The 25,713-nt window shown below is 47.0% G+C and overlaps 1 protein-coding gene across 1 annotated transcript in view; it reads left to right on the forward strand.

Moving 5' to 3' along the window:
- PARD3B (par-3 family cell polarity regulator beta) overlaps positions 1 to 24,189 on the forward strand; it is a 979,738-nt gene extending 955,549 nt beyond the window's left edge. The window contains exon 23 of the mRNA XM_036254726.1: positions 22,231 to 24,189. Within this exon, the coding sequence (XP_036110619.1) occupies positions 22,231 to 22,585 (355 nt within the window). The 3' untranslated portion in view covers positions 22,586 to 24,189. The remainder of the gene's footprint in view (positions 1 to 22,230) is intronic.
- Positions 24,190 to 25,713: the final 1,524 nt, after the last annotated feature.

The following is a 25,713-nucleotide window of genomic DNA, read 5'->3' on the forward strand; positions in this document are numbered from 1 at the left end:
CTCTTCTTGGCTTCGTAAGAGAGCTGAGGACATAGCAATCCACTGTCCCCAAGACTGGAGAGACAGGCATGCTTACCAGAGCAGAGACGAGCAGAACCACTGTGGGAACCAGCGCCAGGAGGGAGAACCTGACCTGTAAATAAAAGATTGCTGGGTTTCAGTGAGAGTTAAAAACTACAGGGGGTCCCAGCCATGGGGGGCCCCAGTCATGGGGGGCCCCACAGTATTGTGAGATTTACCTCCAGGAGCTCAACCGGATTCTCACAGTGAATGTCGGAGAAAATGCCCTCATGCTTTCAGCAAGGGGAGGGGAAAGGGGACCGTTCTGACATATGTCAGAGCGCCCTGTTCTTAAGGCCTGCCCTTAAGGGAAACTCGTCAGGGCCAAGTGACCTGAGGAAGGGTAACACCCAACTCTAGTGCCTCTGGCCTTCCACGTGGGAGGGAAGCAGCAAACCCCAGCCGGCTCAAGCCATCCTGTCCCACCTACGTGGGAAGCGAACACTGAGAAACACTGCTGAGGTTCACAGAGGCACAGGCTCGCTGGAGGACTGAGACCTCATCTCAGGACGATGCAGAGCTCCCCGTGCCCCCAACCTCCCCCCTATTGCTAAAGAACTATTTATATCAGTTCTTTTTACCCAGTACATTATGTCCGGCTATCAAGAAAAAACAACAAAGCATACTAAAAGGCAAAAAAAAAAAAAAAGGAAAGACAGAGCAAACATCTGAACCAGAAGAGGCAGAGATGTGGGAATTATCAGACCAGGAATTTAAAACAACTATGATAATACGCCAAGGGCTTTAGTGGATAAAGTAGAGAGCATGCATGAACAGATGGGCAGTGTGCGCAGAGATGGAAATCTTAGGGAAGCACCCAGTGCCTGGTGGCAGTTGTAAGGCATGCCCTTTGTCTGTTTCACATGTCTGAGGACAGATCCCCTCGTCAGTTTCTTGAGCCTTTCTTCCAAGGAGCCAGGAGCAGTGAGTGTCTGCACCAACACACCTTCTTCCATCCTTTGCTCTCAAGAAGAAGGTCCCACATTCACAGCCAGAGTTGACCAGAAGACACATTAGTGCCTCGTGGAGTCTCGTATAAGATACTGATATAGAAATCAGAGGTCTCAAAGAGTCAGTGGTGGTATCATTGTGTCATGAAAAAGCATAGACGTCACCTCTCAAGAAGCAAATGTTTATCCTTCCAAATTGTTTTCATTTCTTTATAAACCACAATTATATTTGGGGTGTAGATTTTGTTTTACTGACTATTTTCATGAAGAAGGTACTTAGCTGAAAAGAATTTACAATCAGCACTGGAATAGATCAGATTTATCTTTGGTGGCTGGCTATCACACTGTCTATATTTAGTCTAATGTTGTGAATAATAGTACCGCAGCCATCAGAAACAGTATATCACCTTCTCCAAATTTCTGACATGTAAGAAATACTTTAATTATTGGAATCTCCTGGCACCTCATTGTATTGGCATTGACTTTAATTTCTCTCTGTGGATTTCTCCTTTTCTCGTGTACTATAAGTGCCCCTTAGCAACAGGGATACATTCTAGGCAATTAGGAATTTTGTCTCTGTGCAAACATCATAGCAAACACTTACACAAACCTAGACGGTGTAGCCGGCTGTACACCTCGTCTACATGGTATAGACTATTGCTCCTAGGCGACAAGCCTGCACAGCATGTTACTGTACAAAACAACACAAGATTCAATCAAGCACAAGAGGAAATTATGCCATCCAGAGATGCAGTAAGCAGATGTATGTGGCCACTGCAGAGTAACACAGCATACTGTTTTACAGCAAATGTGGTTGTATAAGTAGAAAGAACATACTCTGAAATTCTTATGAAAAAATTAGTATATTAAATGCATAAACCAGTAGCATAGTCACTTATTATTGTTAAGTATGTACTGTACATAGTTGTATGTGCTGTGTTCTTATAAGACTGGCAGCCCAGTAGGTTCCTTTACCCAGCATCACCACAAACGTGAGTAATGCACTGTGCTACAACATTGCAATGCTACAATGTCACTCGGCAACAGGCATTTTCAGCCCCAGTATCGTCTCATGGGACCTCTGTAGCCTGTGCGGTCTGCGGGTGACTGAACTGTCGTCCTAAGGTACACGCCTGTGGACAGAGCTGCTGGGGGCCAGTTCCGTGTCTCCAGTGAGCACTCAGGCACTGGGCTGTTCAGGTTGATTTTTTGTTTTTCATTGATTTGGATTATTAGACTCTTTTTCTACCATAAACCCTAGCCAGGACAAATGGTGGGAAAATAAATAGAAATGTGATCTTCATCAAATGGAAAATACTCACTGTTCTACTTTCTGTTTCCCTTTTCCTGCTCCCCTCTCCACCCCCCGTTTCCCACCTTCAGCCATGCTTAGCACAGAGCAGCACCCCCCCCCCCAGAAGTGGGATGAGAATGGGAGTGGGCTTGCGACAGAGAGCAAAGGCCACAGGTCCCTCACGGGCAGGGCCTTGTCCTGTCACCGCTGTGTCCTCAGCCTTACATAGACCTGGCGCGGTAGGCATTCAGCTGAGTTTTCAGGCAGACAACAGAAGGAAGGCGAATTCACAGGAAGGAGATGCAGCTGGATGCAGGGGAGCCCAGACATGCTACTGTGCAGGTGCGGAAGGGTAGTTTTCTCCTTTCAATCCTACTGAGTTTGAGTGGAAGTGATGTTTGCATTAAATTCTGTTGGCTTTCTAATTGAGTCGTGAGAATTCTTTCATCGAAAGCAAATTCTTTTTGGGTTCTATTCTTTTTAAGTTGTATTTCTGTCCTTTGGAGGGAAAAAAAAAAGATTTCTGCTAACAGAAATGCATAAAGCATTTCTCAATGTATAATCATTGAGATGACTTGGCATGTTTTTCCAAGTTTCAGTTTTGAATAGTTTGTATATCCCTCCCAGAGAATTATTTCCCAAACTCAAATTTTTCATTTTTGTTATCCATCCAAACCTTAATTTTTTTAATGCATTCAGCAATTTTTTTTTCAGACATGAGTGACTGGCGTTTTTCCAGACAAGTAATGCATTTTTAAGTGTGGGATTTTCTTTTGTGCTTTCGTGGAGCCGTGGATGCTCAGCTTAGCGCCGGCGAAGAGACAGGAGCGCGAACTATGGGAAAGGAAAGTCACCCACAACCTTGATCTGGTGGCGGCTCGGACGGGAACATTTGTAGAACCTCACAGGGCTAAGCACTTCAAATGGACATGTTTCTTGCGTGTAAATTACACCTTAGTAAAGTTTGAAGAAGAAGAAAGGAGAGGCCTGTTTTTATCTGGGCTTTACTTCCAGGTCATGTCATCACAGAGCGTGAGCTCCTGAAAAACCTTCAGTCTGTGTGCTCCTTCCTGGTGCCCAGCCACCTCCAACGCCCTGAGCCCCTGGATGTCCTGGCTCATATTACACACTTTCGGCAGCATAGGACAGAACCACGCAAGTCTGGCCGCCTTGCGCTGCTCCCGAAAGCACAGGCTTCCGTGTTCTTAGGCAGTGGAATAGTCTGTTTGCCATTCAAATAAACATCAAGAGCCTCATTACATTTTTTATAAAAATCAGAATGCCATGGGATGAGGTTACAGTCTCATAAAAGTCAGGCTTCCCGGACCTCCTTTCTCGCAGCAGCTCCAGATCCTGCCCCGTGTCCAGCGGGACATGCGGAGGAGACGGGCAGAGGAGAGGAGCGGTAAAGCGGCCTGGTCTGCAGCTGGGAGGGACAGGAGCAGGCCGAACGAGACGGGAAGTCATTTCGGTGTCTTCCTGTTCGATTTCCTCCCTCGGGTCTACGCAGGCAGGAATTTTCCTGGCATGTTTTATGTTTATGCAACGAATTGCTAATTATTTGCAAACTCTCATGGTTGTCACCCACTGGATAATTGCTAGAGGATGAGGGTTTGGAATTACTTTCTTGGAAATAAACTAACACAGTTACATATGTAGTTACGAATGTCAGTAGTGGGCGCAGGCATCTAAGCCTAAAGGAAATTTCTCAAGGACCCAAAATCCGTCAGAACCCTCCCAGACTCCCTCTTTCCCCACCCACTGCTCCTGTCACGGTTTAAAGAGGGTGTTCTCCAGTCTAGACCAGTGGTCCTCAACCTTCTTCATGCCGCACCCCTTTAGTACAGGTCCTCATGTCGTGGTGACCCCCAACCATAAAATTATTTTCGTTGCTACTTCATAACTGTAATTTTGCTACTGTTATGAATCGCCATCGGAAATATGTGTTTTCTGATGGTCTTAGGCGACCCCTGTGAAAGGGTCGTTTGACCCCCAGAGGGGGCGCGACCCCCAGGTTGAGAACAGGTGATCTAGAGCCTTTACTCTTCACCGCCTCCGGAGATGCTGGAAACTGCCAAGCTGAGCCCACGCGAGCTACCGTGAGGCTCTTCTCTCCCCGGGTGGTTTCTAAAGTGAACATTATCCTATTGAACTTGTGTTTATACCATTAGGTTCGCTCCTCACACACAAACGGCAGGCAAGCATATTGGTCTCCTGTATTATTCAAATACTTTATTACATCCAGTGCAGAACAAAAGTCCCCTGGCAAATGTAAACGGGAAAGGTGCAAGGGTAGACTTATCTCCAGGTTCAGCTACCTAGGAGCCCAGAGGACGCCATCCGGGGTGGGCTCCCTCCTCCCCGTCTCCCGGCTCTGCTCACCCTATGTTGGCTCCATTCTCTGGCAGACTCCCCCGCACTGGGGTTGAGATGGGTGCCCACAGCCCCAGGCGTTCCTCCTATCGTTTTAGCCACTTGAATAAAAGCGGGGTTCTCTCCTTTCAACATGTCCAACAAAAGTCCTAGAATTGTCTCGAGTTGCTGTGGTCGGGTTATGTACTTAACCTTACATAATCACTGTGCCCAGCGGTGGACTGTTCTGAGGGCCAGGTCGGGGTCACAGTCCACTTCTGGAGCCAAGGGCACAGTCACTCCGCCTGAACAACACGGACTGAGAGTGGGCGTGGAATGATTCCCTACCGAGTAAAACACTGCCACCCGGGCAGGAGGGACAGAAGCCAGGCAGAGAACACGGCACCTTTCCCCGCCCCCCGCAGAAAGGCAAGAAGGACAAAGACAGAATCAAGGGCGAGGGGTAAAGGTGAAGCTCCTACCACACACTCACGAAAGCAGAATGAGTGCCAAACCCCTAAAAAACGGTCCATCCAACGAATAGGAGAAGGCGGCCAAACCCCTAAAAAATGATCTGTCAGACGAATGCTCCAGAATTGTTTTCTGCTTCTGGGTCTGACTGTCATCAGACCCCCGGGCTTCAAGAATGCTTCCTCAAGTAACTCTAGTCCAGGGCTTGACTCATCTGGATAGTTCAACATAAAAGGAAAAGACGAGAGATGGGGAATAAGATGTCTCTTTTGGATCATGCGTCATGGTCGTTTGGCTGCGGCCCAGCGTCCCCTGGGTTTGGATGTACACGTCCACCGCTCCGTGTACAGTGACTCACGCAGTTGTGTTTGTCTTTCCCTGAGAACACGGACAGCCCTCCAGCAGGTCCTCCAGCAGTTCCCCAAGAGGTGGCATCAGTGTGGACACAACAGTAAATAGCAGTTAGTCATAAAGAATGTAACGGAGCCCTGGCCGGTTTGGCTCAGCGGTTGAGCATCGGCCTGTGGACCAGAGTCGCTGGTTCGGTTCCCACTAGGGGCACATACCAAAAAAAAAAAAAGAATGTAACTGAGTCTGCACAAAAAAGAGAGTGTACATTTTAGTCTATTTTGTACAGTTTGGTTTTTTGTGTGTGGGGTTTTTTTTTTTTTATGAACATAGTCTATAAATTTTGGGAAAGTGGTGATAACTTGCCTCATTTCATCTGGAGGAAGCAGGTTTTTAGAAAAGAAAGGGGCCTCTGGACATATTTGAGTATTTGTAAGACTGAGAAAAGCATGTAAGACATTATGGAATCAGGAATAAGCAATAAAAGGTTGGAGCAGGGAGAGAAATATTAACAATAGCAATAGCCGATCTTTACCAACCACTGACCATGCCCAGGCAGGGGGCTAAGCACTTTACAGATATTCATTCAGATTTAGCCCTTCTGACCACTCAGCGAGGCAGAGGGCCGTGACTATCCCAGCTTTACAGACGAGGAAACTGAGGTGACATTGTAGAGGATGGGAGCTTTCCAGGGCCACAGGCTGTTCACTGGACACCAGGAACTGTTCGCGTCTGACCCCTGCTACGCCGCCTCACTTCTGTAGCGGGTCTGTACTGATGGTCAAGATTGCTCTGCTCGGAGCGGCTGAGACCTGAACACAGACACCCCTGGAGGTGGGAAAAGGGAGCAGGAGAGGCCTCCGCAGAAGGACACGGGAGGTCGGTGTTGAGGCTGTCAGAGACCAAGAAGTACAAAACCCCAAGATCCCAACAGGCGGAGAGGATCATGGCCTGAGAGGGCAGCTTGTAAAAGACTGGAGATAGGGAGGGTGTGTTGGCATCAGGAAGGCCCAGCAGCGGATGAAGGCACCCAGCGTGGACATCGAGGTTCAGGGCTAGGACTTCATTTCCTTGAGGGATTTTAGCGGGTAGGGCAGAACCTCAGGCCTGGGCAAAGTGGAGGGTGATGCTAATACTACCTTATAATTGAGGAGCACTTTGTCCACACGGTGCTTTTCCATACGTCTCTAAATTTCATCTTCTCCTAACAACCCTATGAGCTTGCCATCATAATCCCCACTTTTGAGTGAAGAAAGTGAACGTGAAAATTTCTTACTCAAAGCCAGTGTCAGGGCCAGAACTTAAACCCCGGAGTTTTGACCAAGCCGAGGGCTCTTATTCACCATAAGGCAGCTGAGCCGACCATCACAGCGAAACTCATTTACTGGAGCTCGTGTCCGAGAGGGAGCTTGGTCACTAGGCAACAGGAAAGATGCCAGTTGATGGTGGAGAAAGGTATGTGGCTAGAACTCAAATGAGAAGTTTGTTTTTTTTTTTTTCTCAGTTGGCAAGCATAGGTCCCACTCAGTTTAAAGAAAGGAGAACTCCCTTTCCACCTCCAGATAGCATTCATTTAATATGTTTTATTTCAAGTGCCTACTATGTGCCAGGCACTGGGAAGTCAACAGTGAACTCAGTAATAGTGCCTAATTGCAAAGCCCATAGTTTATCGGGGGACATAAGGCAACAGGTAATTAAATACAGTGGTTAACAATTCCACGGAGGCAGAACTTTTCCCTATGCAAGTATAAAGTCTGCATTATATTAAGGATTTTCCCATGATCTTATATAATTTAACCACATACATGTAAACCGATTATGACTTAATTTTTTAACATTACTGACATTGTTCAATAAGTTCATAAGAGGGGCATCGGGTTCAGAAATAAGGGATCAGGAAGAAAGGACATCTGGGGCAAGTTTTGACACTTGAGAACAGTTTCTTGGCCCCTGGGCTTTTCTACCCAGTATCCTGCCGTTTTCACCTGCCTCATCTGTGGGGTCACCGTCTCTAGCCATTCCCTCTTCTCTGCTTGCTCGTGTCCAACTCTTCCCTCGAGATTCCTCAACGCACCCCTCATCAGAACCGTGTCTCCAGCAGGGACCCTATGGCACTTAGCTTTGAGCATATGTCCCTGTCTTGTCTTTCATCACTGTCTTTGTCTTCCAGGCTAAGAGGTAAGATCTTTGGGGTAGACATTGGGGGGCATGCCTTTTCTTGGGTGCTTGATATTTTGGGGTTCATTTAGCACCACCACCAACCAAGGAATGAGGAGGCCCTCTAGGCTAGGTTAACGTTAGGAATTTTATCCATCCAGATTTAGAACTACAGCACGGAAGAAAGATAAGAGGATTATTTTTAAATAAGCATTTGGTTTCTAAAAGCAATTCTGATTACCTATATCTATGACAAATGATACATTCCCTGAAGCCATTTCTTTCTACTAGAAGCAGCACCCAGGGAAGAACAGTTAAATTTTGTTATTTTTCCCTTCTTGGTTCTCCATGTTATTATTTTTCTAAGTAGTGGAGATAAAGGTAATTAACAATTTAATCCATTTTTTGCTGCTGTTGTTGTTGTTGATACTTTTTTTAAACTTCAACTCTGTGTGTTGCACACGTACAAATGACTGTAAGATTGCTAAAACTCCAAGGAGTATTTTTCAGCTTCTGGTTTTACCAAATTGTAGTTCACTAACCCTCACTTAATCAACTAAGTAGAGAATTCCCCAATGGGATGTTAGGGGAGGATAAGTGTGTTGTAAATAAAACAATTAAAGGGTTAGTTCACACCTCATCAAATTGCTTAACCACCTGATAACAGTTAACTACATACATTCCTCATAAAATGCATGGGCCAAGGAGGCAAATTGGAATCCAGTTTTCCTGAAGTGGGACACATGGACCCTCGAACTGAGGTCTGGCATTACTCTGCCGAGGGCTGGATTAAACGTGCACAGTATCACCTAGCTGGTCAGGAAAGTATCTGCAATAATGCCTGTCTGTGGGGAGTGCAAGGTCTGACCCAGAAATCTCATCAGGCAGGGAAGTTTCCCTTCATAATTGCGACCTCTGAGCCACAGGAGAAATACAAGATCTTAGATTCTTTTTACCCCAACTTCCCTCCAATCCACTTTCACCCATATCATTGCATCCTCTCTTATGAGAAGAAAGGCACATATTACTTTACAGATGGAGAAACCAAGACACAGATAAGTAAAGAAGTCCAGCCAGGTCACCCTTGCAGAAGTCAGGCTGAAGTGCCGCAGTGTGACCTGAGGTCAGTTTGGACTGGAGCCTGTGTGGTTTCCTGAAAGGGTCATGAAATTGTAACCCCCACCCCAGTGACTCATGGGGCAACCTGTTCAATTTACAGAATCGAAGATAAGGCCTGAGAAAGTGAGATGATTTGTCTGGAACCCCCTGGGACAGGGCCCCTTCTGCAGTCTGCAGCTCTCTCTAGCACAGAGCTATTGTTGATGGAGACTGTTTTTAAAGATGTAAAGGTGGATCAGGTATGGTGATAGAAATTTTAGTCCACTCCCCCGGGCACTCTCCCTCCTCAAAGTGAGCAGGGTAGATAGCATGTTTCTGTAAACTGAGTACAATGATGCAGAAATCTAGAGGGTGATATTTATTCCCATGGGGCAGGGGCTGCAAAGCTGAATAACTATGTGGGCAGGTGGGAACTGTGGAGGAGAGACGCAGGCCGGACACCGCTGAAGGAGGGCTACGTCCCTGCACAGGGGGCAGCACCGGCAGGTTGCGGCCTAAAGGAAGGTAGGGCCTGAATTTAAAGAAAAAACAGGAAAGCTAAATTTTTACGTGAAAGCCCTCAATGTTTAAATGTCAGCATCTAGCTGAGAAAAATTGTAGATACCCTGTAAGGCTGTGCATGCAGTGACGGGGTGTGTGTGTGTGTGTGTGTGTGTGTCCGCGGGCCTGCAGGGCGCAGCGCCTGTTGGAGGAGGCCCTGCACCGACCTGTGTCGCTGTGGAGCGGGACGCACAGGGGCCAGTGCTCTGAGTCAGACATTTCGGATTTGTTAACAAATTTGTGGACTTGCTCATTCTAGGTCTTTGGACAATCACCCTAAACTCCACATAAAAGATTCGGTTTTATTTCTTTTAAAAATGATTGTGACTTCAAATTCAACAAATATTGAGGACTTTTGTATAATTGGTCTATTTGTTTTCTTTTTAATTTTTTTTCTTTATTGATGTTGGAAAGAGAGGAAGGGAGAGGGAGAGAGAGATAGAAACATCGATGAGAACATCAATTGGCCGCCTCCTGCATGCCCCACACGCCACAACCTGGGCATGTGCCCTGACTGCGAATTGAACCAACGACCTCTTGGAGCATGGGTTGACGCTCAACCACTGAGCCACACCGGCCAGGCCTATTTGCTTCTTTATTTGCTCTTTCTCAGTCAGTTTACATCACAACCCCACAAGAGAAAGAAAGGCAGGAGTTATGTCCCCATTTTACAGATGAGGTCATTGAGGCTCAGGAAGTGTTAAGTCACCTGGATCATATGTCTACGAAGTATCTTGCTCAGTTCAAGCCCAATCTAGTGCCTCTGAGTCCCACACTACCCCCCGCCCCCCACTACGCAGAGGTGCACCCGGAGATCCCTTGGAAGTGAAAACCCTGAGAGCACCTTGAAGCCCTAAGGGAGGCCTAGGGTCACATCTTTTCTGAAGTTCAAAGATGAGCTCGCACGGGGCAGATGGTATATAACGTTGTATTTGGTAATGGTTCCTTAGTTTTAAAGCACTTCAGCATTTACTTTTAATCAATTTCTTTAAATTAGATGCCTCCTACTTATAAATATTTGCTTTTCTGTGATAAGCTTTTATTTAAATTATTAAAGCATCAGCTTCGTGACTGATTTTAAGAATCAAAACTGCTGATAATAGAATGCACGGATAAAACGGGGGGAAATCATCTCATTATTGCTACACACGCCAGCACCAAATATGACCGAGAACAAGGCAGCACTCAAAGAAATGAAAGCCAGGGTGGATTTTTAGTTTTCTTTGATTGTTCAAGGAATACATCAATAAATCAGGGAATTAGAGAACAAATGTAGGATGAAATAACATCTGAAGGAGCTCACTCACAATAAAAGCTTATCTTGCTCTATCTTTTAAGAAAGTACTTATCGCCCAGCCAGTGTGGCTCAGTGGTTGAGCATCGACCCATGCACCAAGAAGTCACCGGTTTGATTCCCAGTCAGGTCACATGCCCGGGTTGTGGGTTTGATCCCCAGTGGGGAGAATGCAGGAGACAGCTGATCAATGTTTCTTTCGCTCTCTTCCTTCCTCTCTTGCAAAAAATCAATAAAAATATAATTAAAAAATAAATTAATATTTTAAATAAATAAATAAGTACTTATCAATGGCTCTGGACCCACGTATTAGTTTGAAAAGGGACTAGTGGTAGGGGCATTGGAGGGGATTGTGGAAAGTCTCAGGACAGTAACTGTACAAGAACAATGGAGACAAAAAGAAGAAGTAATGATGAGAGTAATTTCATAGCCCCAATCAGTTTGAGCCATGATAAGCCTTGATTTGCTAGCTGCTCAATTTTACCCACATCAAAGGCAAGGATGGAACCCGAAAAAATTCAGCTGATAGTCATGCTATATTACAACAAAAAAGAGAGGACGAAGAATGCTGTCATTTCAGTACAAGGAGATTTGAAAGAAACAGGTGTGTAATGATGGCAGTGACCAGCTTCACCAGCCATGACATGATCAGCCACAGGATGAAGGGGCCATGGCGAGACAGGAGCTTCACTCTCCTCAGATGCTCCTAATAACTTTCATTATTTGTTGACAGTCATTTAGACAATACAGTTAGTAACCTTTGTGCTGTAAATCCATTCCATCTGCAAAAATGAGAGATGAACAGAATGTGACATTATATAGACTTGTCATGCTGAGGCTATCTCCAGAGTGTGCTGCCAACTAGTGAGAGGGATTCTGGAGCCAAGGGCAGAGGGGGCCAACAGCTGACCCTGTGTGTCCACCAGGCCAGCTGGGGCTTTGGAGCCTGCTTAGCACAGACCGGAGGTGAAGTCCCAGAATTACCCTCCATGCTTCGGTGAACATTGTCATCAGATGCTTCGGTTCCACATCCAAAGTGGTACAGACAAGCCCAAAGTGCTTCCATTCATGATGTGGTGGAAACGAGAATGGACCCATTGCCTTGGACAGTAGGGGGATTGTTCGAATAGACATCTCCGAAACACAGCCAAGCGTGATTGTGGCTGAATCAATGATCAAAACCCAAACTAACCCTAAGTGGAGCTCTGGGGACGCCTCCTTCAGTGTGTCCCCTCCAGTTGAGGGTGGGAGCAAGAAGCTCATGTCACCATTGAGAGAAGGATGGGGAAAGTTCTTTCCACGGGAAACCTGCGTGGAGCTGAAATAAACTCAGCATCTGAGGTGCTGATGTCAGAACCCTTCCTACCCAAAAGTCTAGGAACCCAGCACTCACTTTTACGTTGGTCCCTCCACTTGTCTTTCAACGACTGTATAAATTAATACTAATACTAGCTTGCTCATTTTGTTGTTGTTGTTGTCAATCCTCACCCGAGGATATTTTTTTCCACTGGTTTTTAAGATAGAGTGTAAGGGAGGGAGAGAGGGGGAGAGACAGGGAAAGAGAAACATCGATGTGAGAGAGATGCATCTTATTGGTTGCCTCCTGCACAACCCTGGCCAGGAACAAGGATCAAACTTGCAACCCAGGTACATGCCCTTGACCAGAAATTGAACCCATGACCCTTCAGTCTGCAGGCCCATGCTCTAACCACGGCCAGGGCTAGCATGCTCATTTCTTAAGGCAGAAAGTAAACCCAGAGGTTTATTAAATACTATAAACCTCACTTAGTCTTACAAATTTAGGAGAAAAGATTACCTGATGTTAAAAAAAAAAAAAAAAAAAAAAGTTTTATGGCTGGTCTTATATTCAGGCATAAACAAAAAACTTACCTACCAGTTGTCAGAATTTTATTTTTAATATTTTTTCTTTTTTTTAAAAAAAATCTTTATTGTTGAATGTATTACAGATGTTCCTCATTTTTCCCCCACTGAAGCCCTCCTCCCCACTCCCGCCCTCCTCCCACCTTTTCCCACACTGTTGTCTCCGTCCATTGGTTATGCATATAAGCTCTTTGGTTTATTTCTTCCCACCCGCCAACCCCTTTCCCTTTGAGGTTTGTCAGTCTAGCAGTGAATTTGTACTTCTTAATCCCGTCACTTTTTTCACCCATTCCCCCAACCCCTCTCCCATCTGGCAACCACCAAAATGTTCTCTGTATCTATGAGAATGTTTCTGTTCTGCATGTTCATTTTGTTTGTAGATGCCATTGTCGATAGATATGTATTCATTGCCATTTGGTTTGTTCATATATTTTATCTTTTTCTTCAAAAAGACCCTTCATCATTTCATATAATAACGGTTTGGTGGTGATGAACTCCTTTAACTTTTTCTTGTTTGGGAAAGTCTTTATATGGCCATCGATTCTAAATGACAGCTTTGCAGGATAGAGTAATCTTGGTTGTAGGTTCTTGCTTTTCATCACTCTGAATATTTCTTGCCACTCCCTTCTGGCCTGCAAAGTTTCTTTTGAGAAATCAGCTGACAACCTTATGGGAACTCCCTTGTAGGTAACTAACTGATTTTCTCTTGCTGCTTTTAAGATTCTCTCTTTGTCTTGAACCTTTTACATTTTGAGGATGATGTGTCCTGGTGTGGGCCTCTTGTGATTCATCTTGTTTGGGACTCTCTGTGCTTCCTGGACTTGTATGTCTGTTTCCTTCACCAAGTTAGGGAAGTTTTCTGCCATTATTGTTTCAAATAGGTTTTCAATTTTTTGTTCTCGCTCTTCTCCTTCTGGCACCCCCAAGATGCGAATGTTGGCACACTTGAAGTTGTCCCAGAGGCTCCTTACACTATCCTCATTTTTTTTGGATTCTTTTTTCTTTTTGCTGTTCTGATTGGGCGTTTTTTGCTTCCTTATATTCCAAATCAATGGTTTGCTTCTTGGATTTACATGTTCTACTATTGAATCTGTGTAAATTATTCTTTATTTCAGTTAATGCCTCCTTCATTTCTGACTGTGCATCCATCATTTCTGACTGGTCCTTTTTGATGCTCTTGAGGCCCTCACTAAGTTCACTGAGGTTCTCACTGAGTTCATTGAGCATCCTTATAAGCAGTATTTTAAACTCAGTATCTGTTAGGTTGCTTATCTCCATTTCGTTTAGTTCTTTTCTTGGGGTTTTGTTTTGTTCTTACATTTGGGACCTGTTTCTTTGTCTCCTCATTTTGGCTGCCTCCCTGTGTTTGTTTCTGTGTATTACTTAATGAGAGGTATGGGGCTCGCTGAGACCAGATGCTGCTTGTTTGAAAGAATTTAGGAAAAACCTGAAGCAGGATCCAAGACAGGCCAAACCTATGGTAAAGCAAGTGGCAACAGCTTGGGTGGGTTTGAAAGTTGGGTGGGGCGGGGCCTCAGGGAATCACCAGGGCGGGGCTACCAATGTGCGCCAGGTTGCTGGAGTCCCAGATATGGCGGCTGTCTGCCACCTTAGGGAAGGGCTCACCAAAGGAACAAAGGCCTCTGACAGCACATTTGTCCCCGAGGAAGCCCCCTCTCCAGCCATCACTCCAGTGCCAAACAACTCAGTTCTTCCCTGTGTGTCTCCGGTGCCCCTCGAGCTGCCTCCCCTCCAAGCTTAGAGGGAGAGAGTCCGATAAGTCCGTGCGCGGGCCCTTTAAGGAGCTGCCTGGGGCTCCAGCTGCCTCAGCCTCCCTGAGCCTCAGTTCCCACTGGTTTTTCCAGCCAGAAGTGATGGGGATTCTCTTCCTGGCACTGGAACCCTGAGCGGGGTGCCTGATGTGTGATGGGGACCCCTCAGTCCTCAGGGAGGACCTTCCCAGCCAAGGTGTCCTCCTGATTTTTATCCGCTACACGTGGGTGTGGGACCAGCCCATCGTGCCTTCGCCACCACCGCCACCACCCCCGCCCCGCCCCTCGCGCCTCCGCCCTCCTACCAGTCTGGATGTGGCTGCTGCTTTAATTCCGTAGTTGTAGGACTTCCATTCAGCTTGATTTAAGGTGGTTCTGAATGATGGTTGTTCTGTAGTTTAGTTGTAACTTTGATGTGGTTGTGGGAGGATGCGATACCGCGTTTACCTACCCGCCATCTTGACCGGAAGTCCTCAAATATTCTTTCTTTATTGATTTTAGAGAGGAAGGAGGGGAGAGAGAGAGACAAAGAGAAACATTGATGAGAGAGAACATTGACTGGCTGCCTCCTGCATGCTCCACTCTGGGGATTTGGCCCACAACCTGGGCATGTGCCCTGACCAGGAATTGAACTGGCAACCTCTTGGTGCATGGGTCGATGCTCAACCAGTGAACCACACCAGCTGGGCCAGTTGTCGGGATTTAAATTCAAGAGTATCATATCCAAAAAAATGTTAGCACAAACACAGTCCCCAAAAGAAAACTGAGCTCCCTGTGTTTACAGACTGTGCCATGTTTTCATTTGAGAGCAAGGGCGATGTGCTCAGAATTGCTTCCGAGTTGGTGGCAACTGGCTTGATGGACAGAATTCCACTGTTGTTCAGATGCGCGTGTGCCCGGCTCTAGGCTGTTGACCCGCTGTCTGGTGAAGCTGGCCCGCGGCTCGGCCTGCCTGTCTGCTAGCCCTGCTCTATTCTTGCTACTCTTTCAATCCCAGTTGAAAGGGATATGAGTAAGGTAAGGCCACAGCTGTGAGGATGGACAGCCAAGCATATTTAAAAGAGCATTTTGGACCCCAGCGTCTGGCTGGAGTGGGGATGACAGAGGGAGACTAGGTGGCTGGCATGGCTGACTGTAGATTATGTCACTCTCCAAAGGGACCCTGGAGGAGCAGCGGATTTGGGGAGAGGTAATTGTTTAATTTTGTACCTATACGGTTTGAGGTGGGGCCATCCCCATAGGTAATTCAGGTCGTTCTCCTGCTTCGAACGATACTGAATAAAAGTAACGATACTTAATCCTCCCCTCACTTACTGCTAGTAGGCACAATGAGAGCAGCTGACAAGCAAGAGAGAGCAGAGGGACATGGTGTAGCTCAGTGGTCATGCGCGTGACCCCTGGCTCAGTCTGCCTGGGCTTGAGTCTGGGCCCTGCTACTTGCTTCGTGACCTCGGTCCAGTTACTTAATCTCTCTGTTTATCCGTCTTCTCAGCTGCAAACCAGGGATGATAATAGTACCTATCTTGTAGCACTGCTGTGAGGAACAAGCAGGTCCATGTGGAGAAAATGCTGGGATGCACGTGGCCTGTGCGTGCGCTCGGGAAGGGCCGCTGTTTGGCAGGCTCTGCAGCTCTAAATGAGCTCACCGAGTAGGCCGCCGCTCTCTTCCCGGCTCTTACATTTCTCTCTGACGTCAGAGTAGGAACTGCAGTGGCAGGTTTCCTCCGGCCTTAACGCAGTTGTGGTAGGAAAGCCCTTCCCGACACACACGAAGGCGGACACACTCGAGACTCCTTCACTGTGCTCCTTGCCCTTAGTGAAGAGGGATTCTGAAGCTCTCGTGTCACAGGTGGTTTACATCAAACTCCTCCTGTTGCCCAGGCATCGGAGCCAAGGGCAGAGGAATGAGAGCAGGTAAGGACGTGGCAGCTCTGGGATATCTGCATACCTTTGGATAAAGTATTTCTGTACCTTATCCAAAAAGCGTATGTATTACTCCAAAAATAAACGTAATCTAAACTGATCAGGGGAAAACAGCCTCGCGAATAGTGAGTTTCTCCCCTGGAGTGCTGTCTCCTGGCAGTGACCCGGGAGACAGCTGCCGCACATCTCCTGAGAGCCGGCACAACTGTCTAGAACGCAGGACCCTGCGCTCCTGAAGCTGTTGGCCCTCCGAGTCCGACCTGAAACGGAACGGTCGTCCCTTGCATGACAATTCAATACAATCTTCAGTGTATAGATACTGAAATTTCAGGACTACTGCTATGAGGAAGGGGGGGTGATTGTAGAGCCTACCAAGTTGTTCCTTTGGTTGCCATTCTCTCTAACTAAGTCTCGTCTGGGGTTAAAATGACGTGGGCAAGGACATGCCGGCATCACTCCGTGGATTTCCTGACTTGTTCTGTGCCCCTCCCAGCAGTTTGCTTTCCAAGATTCCTTCTCTGTGTATGTTCTCATGTTGCCCTTTGCAACTGTGCTCAGCCCCCAGTTTAAAACTCTCCCTCCCCCCATAAAGAAAAGTATTTTAGCAGGACCATTTTCAGGGAATACTATCTGATAAGAGGAAACATTCTTAAGGGCCATTTTCCCGATAACATCTGCTAACGGGTTATCTGGGATCCCTTACTAATTGTACATGAAGTTTGTTAATAATCGAATTCTTGTTTGTGGTCATCATTGTAAGCCACGAAAGAAGAAATGAAACGTGGGTGATCGAAATTCTCAATCTGGCTTAAACTGTTTCAGGAATGTCTTCTGAGTACTCAGCCATTCCCGTTCCTCTCTGGTTTTCTTTGCAAACATTTCCTTGGTGTCAACAAGGGCTGAAGGCATCAGCTGGCAAACCTCTCGCCACTGCAGTTCTTAGCAAAGAGCAAGAGTCTGGTCCTCATGATACTGTGGACATGTGAGTGATGGGAGTGGGATTTCTTTTCAAAATCGTCCCTGTAACCTAGGCCATCAAATGATCATTATATTTTACGATTCTGTAAAGTCTGCAGAAGCCATAGCTGTGTGGTATACAGTGCAGAGGGCTCTGCTAATCCTGGCCAACCGCATTCATGCCGGGGGCGAAGGAGGAAGGCCTGGTAACTGGAAATCTGACACTGAAGGAATTTCCAAACACAGGCTGAAAGCATCTCTGGCCACACAGCTTAGGGACCCAAGCGCCTACCAGTATATCCGTGTGTGCTGATCTTTTCTTAGCCTTGCCATATTGTTGAAGAACCGGGGAAGAAGGCACCCACATCATCCCCACTAAGTAATCTCCACGTGGCGTACTTGAGCGTCGTGTGGCTTTGCCAGACATTGACTTTCTGCCAAGGGTACAAAGACCTCTCTTAACACCAGCAGTTTAACATCATGCTACTTTCTTTTACTTGAACTCCAAATTTAGTCACAGTCCATTACTACAACAAAAGGAAACTTATGAAGGCTACCTTGGAAGTTAAGAAATTGTCTTTGGTTTGGCAGTTATTGGCATGCATAGTATTGTATAGAAGTTAAGAGGAACAAGATTCTGCCCTTTGGAAGCTTTTCCTTATGGCTTTTACACTTTTTACTGCGTGTCTTACTTTTACACCTGCCTGACTCCAGCTCGACCCTAGATGTTTTCCCCTGTTCTTCAACTTCCCCTGTCCTACCTCCTGCAGGGAGCTCACTGGATGGAGGAAGCCGATACACACAGTCAATCATGATCAGCTCTTTATTGCAAAGATTTGTCACTGATCCTTAAGAACAAAAGATTGAAATAATTTCTTTTAATAAATGATAGCAGATTCGAGTTTTCTCTCTTACTGTTGTCACCCCTACTCTTGAATCTCCTTGTGTTTTTTGTTTTGTTTTTCTAAGTGGGAGGGAAAGGCATCGGTTACAGCAGGAGGTGAAGTTTGCATAGTCCTAGCCTCTGCCTCTGTGCAGAGGTTTGTATGCAGGGTGTCCATCACGTGTACTCTGGGGAAGCTCTGTGGCAGAGGGGAACTGGGCATCACTGCCAGTGCTTGGTGCTTCTCCATCCTCAAGCTCAGGTACTTGAAACTGTGGTGATTGCACCTGGTTTTCTCCTTTGACATCGTCTCCCTAAGACTTTTTATTTGAGACTGTGTGAACTGTATTTTTCAATATATATATTAAGATGTTCCTAGATTGTTGTGTTATGACAGAAACAAAGAAAATTTCTTTGCTGGACCATAATACAGAGGTGAGCCTTCCATCCTTCCGTAAAATGAAGACTTGGTATCCGGGTCTGGCTCTCTGACCCGTGTGGTCTCTGATTTCCAGCCACTTTTTTGTTTAATGAAAAATAGTGACATACGAAAATGGCAAAAGGAGGAAAACCTCATATAAAGAAAGTGATCTTTATTGTTTCTTCATATGTCCATACCACCTGGCTCTCTCATGTTTCGACTTAAAGGTCAACATTTATTACTGCATGTGTCTGCGTGATTGGCAGCTGTATGTCTAAGACAGTCCTGTGGGTTTTCCAAGCAAAATCTGAATCCATTTGGCCTCAAAAATGAGCCTAATCAAAACTAAAATAAAAAGTAAATAGTGAAAAACATCAAAAGAAAAATAAGCAAAATTATTAAATATAGATATTTTCATGACAGCTTCCTCAAAGAGTTCTTTAAAAAGAAAGCAAATATAGGCTTGTTTCTCTTTCCTTGAGTAAATATGGTTCCTGGGTGAGTTTTCAATGGGGAATTGTTTTTAAAAAGAGCAGTAACACACACAATGAAACTCATGAGGTCACATGAAAAATGAGGGGTCTGGGAGTTCTGGTACGTTCTGTTTGGACCCTGTTGCACCCGAGTCTCCAGAGGAAGCCGCATTGCTTACGCGGGTGACTCAGAACATCCAGCCTGGTGGCTGCAACACGTGTTTGTCAGGCCCCAGCATGGACTGGTCTTCTGTGCTTTCCTACAAACACAAAATTTCACCCAAAGAAACTGTGGGAGGGAAACTGAAGATTAACAAAGCTAACGTTTTAGCTCCTATTCTTCCTCCTCTCAGTCAAGTTCATTAGTTAGTGAGGAGGGCTTCGTTTTCTGTTTAAAAATCATTCTTTTAGCCCTGGCCGGTTTGGCTCAGCGGTTAGAGCGTCGGCCTGCGGTCCTGAGAGACCTGGGTTCAGTTCCCGCCAAGGGCATGTACTTCGGTTGCAGTTTGTCCCCGGCCCTGGTCGGTTGTGCGGGTGGCAGCCACTCGATGTGTCCCTTCACGTCGATGTTTCTCTCTCTCTCTCTCTCCCTCCCACTCTATCTGAACAAAAAATGGAAAAATGTCCTCGGGTGAGGATAAAAAAAAAAAAATCATTCTTTTAAATGTGTGTGCGTGTGTGTGTGTGTGTGCGCGCACGCGTGTGCACAATATTCAAAAGCACTTAGACGTTGTTCTGGGAAAAGTCTGTAGAAAATTCTTTATTTTGAGCAAAAAGTTACTATCAACAGCAGCAACTCCCCACCGATCAAAAAGAAAAGAGACTTTTTCTAGCACTCTGAGCCCTGAACAGTGTTTGTGTCGGCCAGCTCATTGTTTTCTTCTCTCTGAAAAACCAAAAATAATAACTGTTTTTGATGCGTTCTACAGAGTAAGAGGATTTCCATGGTTTCGTTTCTGGACAAAGAGCAGCTACCTCGGGTGGGTTCTGCCACGTGTGAGATCCCGGGCGTAGCGCCTCCCCTCACAGGACGCCGTGGCCACACACTGCCGTGGCTCTGCCGTGGGAGGCGGGAGTCTCGGGGTGAGGTGAGGGGAAGAGATGGCACCTGTCCCCATGTGCACTGCGTGGTGGCTCTCGGGGTGGCTTCTGCCCCGTCACCGCTCGATCTGGGTTCTCTCCCCAAAGAAACAGGCGTGCCTGCCTTTTATAACGTTCTGTTTTAGAAGAGAGAAGCCTCCGGGGAGAGACTAGGACCCTGGAAGCCGAGGCCTGGAATCCCTCCTTTCTCTCTTTCCATTTGAAACAGGAAGCATCCAGGCTAAGAGGGTCCGCGGGGAGCGCCGGCTGCGTGTTCGTTTTAAAGCAGATAATGTTTGTGTGCTGCAAATGTCAGTGATTTATCCCAAGGGCTTAAAATGAGCGCAGAAAAACCACATGTTTCTCTTCATGCAGAGAAATATCTTCAGTAGATTTGGAGAGAAAGCACAGGTTAAGGATTTTTTTTTTTAAGCGTTTCGGAAATCTCTAACATGAACCAAAGAAAGTAGAAACGAGTGTCGGGGTGGGGGAGCTCCCAATATTTTATGATAAAAGATATAATGAATGCTGGAAATTTCCTAAATCAAACATAAACTTCCCCGGGAAAGGGGAGGTGAAATCCTGATCCTTAGCTTCCCCTGGCTGGGTGACAGATGATGTATTTGTGCCCGATTTGTCACGGGCCATTTAATATAGAGCAGAGCACACTGCACTGAAGAATAGCAGTTGATGCTGTAATAACTTGTACGTAAACAATTTAATTTTTTTTATCTGGAAACTCTCACTGACTAAATTACCCTAAGCTCGAGGATCCATCTTTCATTATTATACATAGCCAAATGAAGACATAAAGAAGTAGAGAGAGAATTCTATTGTTCAGCTTTATAAATGTGCTCACCCGCTTGGAGCTTGGAGCTTGTCATACCTGCGTTGATTTGAGGAACTTACAGAGCTGTTCTAACATCAGACTCTGCAGATCACAGGGTGATTGTTACCCTCATTGATGGTGTCTGATTAACCACAGACACTCTGTTCTAGCAGCCCTGTCATTTCTTCCAAGTGTTCTGCCAGTCTGTACTCTGATCGACGAGCTCTTCATTCATTCTGATGGTTGCTGTTTTCCTTAGAAAAATATAATGAGGAGGGGGTAAAAAGTGGGAAGGATCTGGGGGTGAGGGTGGTGTGTGTGTGCACAGAAGGTTTATGGGATTTTAAGAGCTGCAAACAGAACTCATCTGTTTAACCCCAGGCTAGAGAAGATGCGGTCATCTGTTTAGAGACGGATCGCTTCTGTTACAGCAAACGGATCAGAAGATGCTTGTTGTTTTAGCAGGAAGATCTAGACAGGGTCGCTTTCTGTGAGTGTGTATTCTTGCCCTGGACCTTTCTGTGTGCCTACTGGTTACACTGTGTAATGTACAGCTGGTTTGGCTTTTCCGACTCTGCTACTGGCCTGGCGGTGCTTCTTGACTTTGTGGGAGAGTTGCTTTCATCAAAGTTCTGGGTGAGTAGTTCCCAGCTCTGGGTTGGGACCTTCCCTAGGAACTGTAGAGGAGGAGAGCACACGCCCACACCGGGATGTGACAGAAAACAGGTAGGCTAAGACCATGGCCCGTGTAAAGAGCACCCACAGGCCTGGGAGAGAAGTGCGTGTAATCCATGGGAACTCGGTCTCCAAATAGCCTCTGCATTTCTACCGTCAGATGCAGGACTGGCTGCAGAAAGGCAGAAGGAAAGGGGTGCAATGATCATAGCCAAACTTGAGAGCCCAACTTTGCCTTGTTTAGGAAACCAGTTCGGCTACTGTAATAAAGGCCAGCATAAGAGAATATAAACAAGATAGAAGTATTTTTCTCTCTCATGGACCAATCTGAGTGTAAGCAGTCCTGGCTGATATGGTGGCTCCAAGGCGTCAAGGACCCAGGCTCTTGCCACCTGTTGCTCTGCCTTCCTCAGCATGTGGCTTTCTCCTTGTGGTCTAAAATGGCCACTCCAGTGGCCAACAGGAAGGAGAGAAGAGAAGAAACAGGTGCCCTCTCTTCTCTGTGAGGGCATACATCACTTCTGCGCTCATGCCCTTGGCCACGCCCACTGTTCTCCTACGTACTGGGAAGAGTCCTGTGACCTCTGGCTGGTGACAGTTGGAGGGTTGGTTCGCAGGCATTTATAAAGCTTAAATTCAAGTGGTTCTTCATTGTCGTTGGCTTGACCGAACGTCTGCCGTACACCTAATGGACGACAGAGGAATGGCAGGCGCCTGGTCGCTGTTGATACATGTCTGTTCTCTCTTTCAGGGGAGGACCCGCTGACCCTGCAGACTACCTGACAGCAGCACATCGGGGGCTCTACAAGGAGCGGGAGCTTCCCTTCTACCCCGGGGCTCATCCCGTGCACCCGCCCAAAGGGAGCTATCCCCGCCCCCCAGACCTGAGGGTGGCAGATCTCCGGTATCCCCAGTACTACCCACCTCCCCCAGCCCCCCAGCACAAAGGACCCTTTCGACAAGATGTCCCGCCCTCGCCCCCTCAGCACCACAGAGTGCCAGCCTATCAGGAAATGGGCAGGGCAGGGCCCCGAGGGGGCAGCCCAGACCACCACTACCGAAGCCAGGATCCTCGGCAGAAGAACCCCATGACTGCCGCCGTGTAGCTGGTCACGTCCGAGCCCGGCGCAGCCAGAAAGGAAGACAGCTAACCTCACCGTCCCTCAGCTCTTCCTGCTCAGACTTGGCCTTGCCACAGATTAGGGTTTTTTTTTACTGAGAATGTAACAGCTGACTGCTAATTAGAGGGAAAAGGAAGGGACAGGGATTTGAGGGGAAAATCGGGAGAAAGAGGAAGGACAGGGCCATAGAAACAATACTGCCTGGTATTTGAAATACTTTTAGAATGGTTCAAGTCCATAAGAGCGGCATTTAACAAGCAGATAACAAAGGAGGTCTATAAAATTGGTGCCCATAAAATTGGCAGCATGGAGGGGGCCGCTGCCCTGGATTGTCTCCGTTCGGAACCTGAGCTTCACCCACCGGGTTAAGTCTGAAGAGCGGCTGCACACGTGGCTGCACACGTGGCTGCAAACGTGGCCATCTTAAGTGAGTCATTTTTTTTCAATGAGAAAACCCACCCAGCATGACTTGTGATCTCTTTGAAATGTTTTCTACCCAGAGGAAGACTGCATTTCTTATCTGTAGAATTTCTCAGGTTCCTGGTACCATTGGTTTGGTATGCGTTTCACATTTCCTCGCTTTTTTATAAAAGTAAGATGTCAATGCAGTATTAGTGTCCTGGGGGGATGTGCAAAGCTGGTCAGAACTTCCAGAAGGCATATGTTCCAAGAACCAAGGTGATGAGGTTACAAGGGCTGTCACTCCCGTGGCCCTCAGCTTGCTCCCCCCCCCCCATGTCTCAGGCACAGTACATGGGGCCACGTGGTTCCAGAGTCATCCCCATGTCCTGCCCATAATTGTTATAACTGGGGCCTCTGCTCTAAGTCCCCGCATGAGGGCTAAACTTGATTTGAGAAATAGCCCAGTGACCAGGCCACACGGGAAGCAATGCCTTGGAGATGCCAATTCCAGACACAGTGCCAAACAGTGCCATCTGTACCCCAGGGATGGGGGGTGGGGGGCAGGGCTTTGCAGATTGATAACCAGCAGGTAGTGGATGGTGGTGACTGATGGTGTGCGTGTGTGCATGTGTGTGTGTGCGCGCATGCATGTGTGTGAAAGTATGTGATTACCAGTGTGGAGAATGAAAGATAAAAATGCTTCCTGAAAAGTTTGATCAGAGTAAGGGAATAATAAAGGAAAAAAGAAAACAGAAGGGGCAGGAAGGGAGAAGAGGCACAAAACTAGATCATTCTGTATCTGCTGTATTTCATTAACAAAGGTCAGGGCAAGGCCAAGGCCAGGGTCCAGCTGGGGACTGCAGGGCTGTGGTCCTGAAAAGCTGAAACCCCACCCTCCGAAACCCATCTCAATTTCTCTTGAGTTTTGCAGCTCTTTTTCTATTTATTTCAACAGAATATCTAAAACTCACACCCTGGCCCACAGGAGAATGCAAACACAAGGCAGAAACGGTCAAACCTGGGGGAGCAGTTTGAATTGTTTAGTGACTCCCGACATACTCTGAAACTTCTCACATTCCTTCCCTCCCCGAGTTCAGTGTGGAGGTATTCTGGCTAATATTAGAATACCTCTGGCTGATGGGATTTAATAAATTATAGTATTATTGAATATACAGAGTGTCCACCTAGCCCAGTTTAGTCTTTTTTTTTTTTTTTTAATTGAAAATAGGGTTCTGTTACCAGGAGCGATGCTGCTGCTGGCTGTGGCTTAGACAGTGGCATTGCCCGGACTTGGAGAGGTGTCATTCTCCAAACGGCACTTGCTAACGGCCCTCCTGAAAACGACCGTCGAGTTGGGCTTTGCCATCTGTCGTCTCTCCTGAGCCAGGCACCTTGAGATCGTTTGCGGCTTATGCAGAGAGGGTGAGGATCTCTGGCCTGCTCACCCAGGGCTGGGGTCCTGCTGGACACTGCCTCCCCCTCACTCGAAGTAAACCTTCGAGAAGAAAGGGATAGTGGGTGATGCAGCTTCTCAGAAGCATTGAAAACCAGCTCTTCGGTTTGTCCCACAGTTTAGCTAAATGTCTGGGACTATTGGATATGACCCAGCCAGAAGCTGCCTCTGGACCGTGGCCAGGCTCACAGGAGGTGGCCAGGGGAAGCAGCAGAAAGTGAGAAATTGCGTGTTGGAGGAGAGGCCCTTGTAGGAAGAAGGCCCGTATTTTCACCATTGCCGCCTTGTGAGCACAGTACCTCCTGCAGGCAGGCTCCGGTGGTTGCTCCCCGCGAGGTCTGGGGTTGTATACACAGTAAAACAGCTGCAAGTCCCGAGGGCAGCCAATGATGTGAAGGTACTATTTAGGTGGACCACAAAACAATTATAGCCGTTTTCTTTCCTTCTTGAAGTATAGCACATTGACCCTGCCCGAAAATACCTAACCTTGTGTGTACGATAGAGGCCCCATCAAGCCAGCAACAATGAAGAGCAGCTTGAATGTAAGCTCTATAAATGCCCGTGTACCAGCCCTCCGATTGTCACCACCCAGAGGTTACAGAACTCGTCCCAGCATTAAGAGAACAGGTCGTTCAGAGTATTTAGAAGACCAGGCTATAATCAGTAGGTTCCCAGTAGCAGGAATCCGTTCCTGGTTTATTTAGGGCCTTGGAAACATTCGGTCAGGTGTCTCCTCGTAGCTCAGAACGATAATGTCCCCTCCCCCCAGGTACAGCCGGCCCAGGGAGCTGTAAATCCATCCGCATACACCCACCTGGCTCGAGATCTGACTGCTGGGTCGTTTCAGCCTTGACATGATGCTTTGGCCTCAAGTCACTAGATATTTTAAAAGCCTCTTTTCTTGTCCCTTTGTACAGGAGTAGAGAGATGAAAGGGAGAAAACCACTGAAAACGTTTAGATTCAGGAGAATGTGGTCCCCCGGGAGGGAGAGAACCCCAGCATCTAGTCCGCCTGTTGCGTCCCTGGGCTGCGGCAGTCTCTCTGGGTGGGGTGCTGCTCCCCCACTACAGCAAGGCAGTGGATGGAAGGGCAGCTCAGGCACAGCATTTCCTTAAATCACAATTGAGTAACGATCAAAAGGTGGGAAACTATTACTGCGAAGCTCCTATTCTTAGATTCTTAGGTCTGTACGCATCGACGCCCACAGGACAGCATGGAGCAAGGGCTTTGTCATCAGGAGCAGGGTGAGAGCCACAG

This window comes from Molossus molossus, unplaced genomic scaffold, assembly GCF_014108415.1.
Source record: "Molossus molossus isolate mMolMol1 unplaced genomic scaffold, mMolMol1.p scaffold_m16_p_11, whole genome shotgun sequence".
NCBI classification, from domain to species: Eukaryota; Metazoa; Chordata; class Mammalia; order Chiroptera; family Molossidae; genus Molossus; species Molossus molossus.